Source organism: Borostomias antarcticus (genome assembly GCF_949987555.1).
Source record: "Borostomias antarcticus genome assembly, chromosome: 17".
In the NCBI taxonomy this organism is placed as follows: domain Eukaryota; kingdom Metazoa; phylum Chordata; class Actinopteri; order Stomiiformes; family Stomiidae; genus Borostomias; species Borostomias antarcticus.
In genome coordinates, this window is record NC_140250.1 from 19645466 (window position 1) to 19650465 (window position 5000).

At 50.7% G+C, this 5000-nt stretch overlaps 2 protein-coding genes across 2 annotated transcripts in view; one reads left to right on the top strand and one right to left on the bottom strand.

Moving 5' to 3' along the window:
- LOC311320329 (protein-lysine methyltransferase METTL21C-like) overlaps positions 1-615 on the top strand; it is a gene marked incomplete at its 3' end in the record, with an annotated part of 1153 nt that extends 538 nt beyond the window's left edge. The window contains exon 3 of the mRNA XM_084452060.1: positions 215-615. Coding sequence (XP_084308186.1) covers positions 215-615 — 401 coding nt within the window. The remainder of the gene's footprint in view (positions 1-214) is intronic.
- Positions 616-2509: 1894 nt separating this feature from the next.
- LOC311320090 (rhodopsin kinase GRK1-like) overlaps positions 2510-5000 on the bottom strand; it is a gene marked incomplete at both ends in the record, with an annotated part of 6965 nt that continues 4474 nt past the window's right edge. Inside the window, 3 exons of the mRNA XM_084451749.1 lie at positions 2510-2799; positions 2937-3138; positions 4936-5000. The exon at positions 4936-5000 is cut by the window's right edge and continues 60 nt beyond it. Coding sequence (XP_084307875.1) covers positions 2510-2799; positions 2937-3138; positions 4936-5000 — 557 coding nt within the window. The remainder of the gene's footprint in view (positions 2800-2936; positions 3139-4935) is intronic.

Genomic DNA, 5000 nt, shown 5'->3' on the forward strand with positions numbered 1-5000 from the left:
GTCTGTCTGTCTGCCTGTCTGTCTGTCTGTCTGTCTGTCTACTTGTCTGTCTGCCTGTCTGCCTGTCTGTCTGTCTGTCTGTCTACCTGTCTGTCTGTCTGCCTGTCTGTCTGCCTGCCTGTCTGTCTACCTGTCTGTCTGTCTGTCTGTCTGTCTGCCCATCAGCAGATCTCAGTTGATTGGCTCATTGACCAGCTTGTTCTTTGCTCCTCAGGGGCCTGGGTGACTGCCACCGACCTTCCTGACATCCTGCCCAACTTGACCTTTAACCTCTCACGGAACACCAAGGGTCGCTGCCGCTACACCCCCCAGGTGACCGCCCTGACCTGGGGTCGCGACCTGGAACGGAACTTCCCCCCCTCCGCCTGTCACTATGACTACGTGCTGGCGGCAGACGTGGTTTATCACCACGACCACTTGGAGGAGCTCCTAGCGACCATGCATCACTTCCTGCGTCCGGAGGGCGGGACCACGCTGCTGTGGGCCAATAAGACGAGGTTCCAGTCCGACCTGCGTTTCACAGAGCGCTTCAAGAGCAGCTTCACCACCGCCCTGCTGTCTGAGCTGCCGGAGCAGGAGGTCCAGATCTACAGGGCCAGCGCAGCACAGGGGTGAGGGGGGGGCACAGAGGGGGGGGCACAGAGGAGGGGGGGGGGCACAGAGGAGAGGGAGATGGGGGTGAGGGTGGGGGGGGCACAGAGGAGAGGGAGATGGGGGTGAGGGGGCACAGAGGAGAGGGAGATGGGGGAGAGGAGGAGACGAGAGGGAGGCCAGGAATGAGGAAAACGGAGACATGGCTTAGTGTTTCTAGTCTCTTAGTCTGACCAGCCAGACAGATCTCCACACTTGGTTCTAGCGCTGCCAACGCTGTGAGAAAGGACTGGCTGCAACACATTAGCATTCTGGGATAGGGGGGCGGGGCGGTATGTATTGTCAACCAATCACAATCGTCTTGGGCGGTGCTAGGCTTGTTTTTTTTCCAATAGAGCCCATGCAAAATAGTGTCGCCGATTGAATCTGATTGGTGCCGGCAAGAATTGAACGGTGCCAATAGGAGGCTTATCTCAAAAACCTCCGTCCTGTGAGCCAGACTAGTGTTCTACTGACATTCCTCTGAGCTGGTTTTTCTATTGTGCAACAGTTTTGCAGAAATCCACAAGTGAAACTAAAAGGACTATAAACAGTGTGTGATGTTTTCAAAATGCTGTTTTATTATTCCATCCATTATCTGAGTGAACCAGGTCACAAACAAACCCTGGACCGTGTCTGATGACATCTTCACATGTAAATAAGCACTTGTTCTCTATCATACTGCAGTGATTCTCAAAGGAGCATTACATTACTTTTTCAAAACATATAATACAACTATATTCTTAGTTATGAAAAGGTAAAAACCATTTAACTAGTCATATGTAGGTGTTTCTATGTAATTTTCTGTGTATAAATCAACACATAACTGACAGTAGCAGCAGTATTAATACAGATACAATTCTTAAACTTGCTACAAGCAAGAACAAAGGTTGCAAACTCAACGCTTCTCTAAGTACATGAATGTGAGTAGAGACATGGGATCTTCAGCACCACAGGATATAGACCAGAACTACACACCATGTTCATGGTTTACACTCCAGAAGCATGCGTTCTAGAACTCACTCTCTTTCACACACACACACACACACACACACACACACACACACACACACACACACACACAGAAAGAGAGAGATCACATGTGATCCAGACAAAATACAAAGGTGAATATGTACAGTATCTACAGTGTATCCATGCAGGTGAAGTTCCATCTATAGAATCAACGAAGGTCCCATGCAGCCTTCTGAGAGCCTCTGATAGGATGAGCCCAGCGGTCCCTCCGTTCTCTAGCTCAGGTTCTGTAGGTCCGGCTCCATTGAAGCATGTGTGTGTAGCCTGGTTGGCTCTTAGAAGGAACCATTTCCAGAGAGAGAGAGAGAGAGAGAGCAGCCCTATTAATGTACCAGTTGGGTCCTGTACGCATAATGTATATATACAATTTCATTTCATATCAAATAATGGATTGATTACATATAAGATATCGAATAATAAGCAGAAAACAAACAAAAACTGAATCCTCTACTCTCACGCGTTTTGGAGTGAGACACATTTTTGACCGTGGGTCATGTAAGCTTCTGCTTCTGCCTCTCACTCTGAAATACTGGCATTTTACCTGTTTCATGTGAAATATTGATCAGTCCATAGAAATGTATTGTGCATTTCCAAGTACATGTATGTGAAAGCTAGATCTCACGCCAGCCGGTTGGTCAAAGTGGTCAACCCTGTTGTTATTCTAAAATTGGAATGAAGTTCCACAATGATGTTGCTCCAGAGTGATGTTCCTAGTGTCTCTCAGGAGAGTTCTCTCATTGGTTGAAGTATTTTAGACCCGAGAGAAGCCAAGAGACAGTTGGGTCAGTTCCGGAATATTCTGGAACACTCACTCCGAAAAACTGATTTGTGCTGCGACCTCTCTCCTCTAGGAAAGGCAGCAGGTGGAGGACTTGGGCTGTTCCAAGATGGACTCCCTGCGCAGGTCATTAGGAACGGTGCCGGCCGGCCCCCACACGTTGAGCTCTCCGTAGATCCCCGTCTCGATCATCTCCTCCTGCCAGGGGATGCAGATGTTCCCTGAGGAGAACTCGTCACAGAACTCGCGGTCAGGCTCATCCAGGTCCACCCCCTTGACTGTGGAGAAGGCCCCAACATCGTCCAGGTCCTTTGCGTAGACCACCTTGGGGTCAGGGATGAAGGGAGGGGTCAGGAGTCCTGGGGGTGGATACAGGTATGGGGGGGGGGGGGGGGGCATTAGAAACACATTGCAAAAGCACTGACCGTCTTCATGGAAGATAAGGTGGGGGTAGCAGGGCATGTACCGGGGTGTGTTAGCGTGTGACTGGGCAGACCTGCTTTCAGCTTCCTCCAGTTGATGTCTCTGAAGAAGGCGTGGGCTCTGATGTCATCGCAGGTGTTGTTCTTGAAGCCCATCCTCTGCGTGACGTCTTTGGCCAGCAGGCCGGCGCACAGCGAGCGCGCGTTCTCGCTGAACGCCTCCGGGTAGACAACCGCGCCGGTCATGATGCGCTCCTTCAGCTCCTCACGCTCCACCTGGACCAGAGGGGACCAGCGGGTCAACACTCGAACTGAGGGGTAGAAGGGTAGAACTAGAACTGAGGGGTAGAAGGGTAGAACTAGAACTGAGGGGTAGAACTAGAACTGAGGGGTAGAGGGGTAGAACTAGAACTGAGGGGTAGAACTAGAACTGAGGGGTAGAACTAGAACTGAGGATAGAGGGGTAGAACTAGAACTGAGGGGTAGAAGGGTAGAACTAGAACTGAGGGGTAGAACTAGAACTGAGGGGTAGAGGGGTAGAACTAGAACTGAGGGGTAGAACTAGAACTGAGGGGTAGAACTAGAACTGAGGATAGAGGGGTAGAACTAGAACTGAGGGGTAGAACTAGAACTGAGGGGTAGAACTAGAACTGAGGGGTAGAGGGGTAGAACTAGAACTGAGGGGTAGAGGGGTAGAACTAGAACTGAGGGGTAGAACTAGAACTGAGGGTAGAGGGGTAGAACTAGAACTGAGGGGTAGAACTAGAACTGAGGGGTAGAACTAGAACTGAGGGGTAGAACTGAGGGGTAGAACTGAGGGGTAGAACTAGAACTGAGGGGTAGAGGGGTAGAACTAGAGCTGAGGGGTAGAACTAGAACTGAGGGGTAGAACTAGAACTGAGGGGTAGAACTAGAACTGAGGGGTAGAACTGAGGGGTAGAACTGAGGGGTAGAACTAGAACTGAGGGGTAGAACTAGAACTGAGGGGTAGAGGGGTAGAACTAGAGCTGAGGGGTAGAGGGGTAGAACTAGAGCTGAGGGGTAGAGGGGTAGAACTAGAACTGAGGGGTAGAACTAGAACTGAGGGGTAGAGGGGTAGAACTAGAGCTGAGGGGTAGAGGGGTAGAACTAGAACTGAGGGGTGGAACTAGAACTGAGGGGTAGAACTAGAACTGAGGGGTAGAGGGGTAGAACTAGAACTGAGGGGTAGAACTAGAACTGAGGGGTAGAACTAGAACTGAGGGGTAGAGGGGTAGAACTAGAACTGAGGGGTAGAACTAGAACTGAGGGGTGGAACTAGAACTGAGGGGTAGAACTAGAACTGAGGGGTAGAACTAGAAGTGAGGGGTAGAACTAGAAGTGAGGGGTAGAGGTTGAACTGAGGGGTAGAACTAGAACTGAGGGGTAGAGGGGTAGAACTAGAACTGAGGGGTAGAACTAGAACTGAGGGGTAGAACTGAGGGGTAGAACTGAGGGGTAGAACTAGAACTGATGGGTAGAGGGGTAGAACTAGAGCTGAGGGGTAGAGGGGTAGAACTAGAGCTGAGGGGTAGAGGGGTAGAACTAGAACTGAGGGGTAGAGGGGTAGAACTAGAACTGAGTGGTAGAACTAGAGCTGAGGGGTAGAGGGGTAGAACTAGAACTGAGGGGTAGAACTAGAGCTGAGGGGTAGAGGGGTAGAACTAGAGCTGAGGGGTAGAGGGGTAGAACTAGAACTGAGGGGTGGAACTAGAACTGAGGGGTAGAACTAGAACTGAGGGGTAGAACTAGAACTGAGGGGTAGAACTAGAACTGAGGGGTTGAACTAGAACTGAGGGGTAGAACTAGAACTGAGGGTAGAGGGGTAGAACTAGAACTGAGGGGTAGAACTAGAACTGAGGGGTAGAACTAGAAGTGAGGGGTAGAGGTTGAACTGAGGGGTAGAGGGGTAGAACTAGAACTGAGGGGTAGAGGGGTAGAACTAGAGCTGAGGGGTAGAACTAGAGCTGAGGGGTAGAACTAGAGCTGAGGGGTAGAACTAGAGCTGAGGGGTAGAACTATAGCTGAGGGGTAGGGGTTGAACTGGGCCGTCACCTTCTCCCCCCTCTCTCTGAAGGGGTTCTTGGCAGCCAGGAACTCGTAGAGCGTGACCCCCAGGG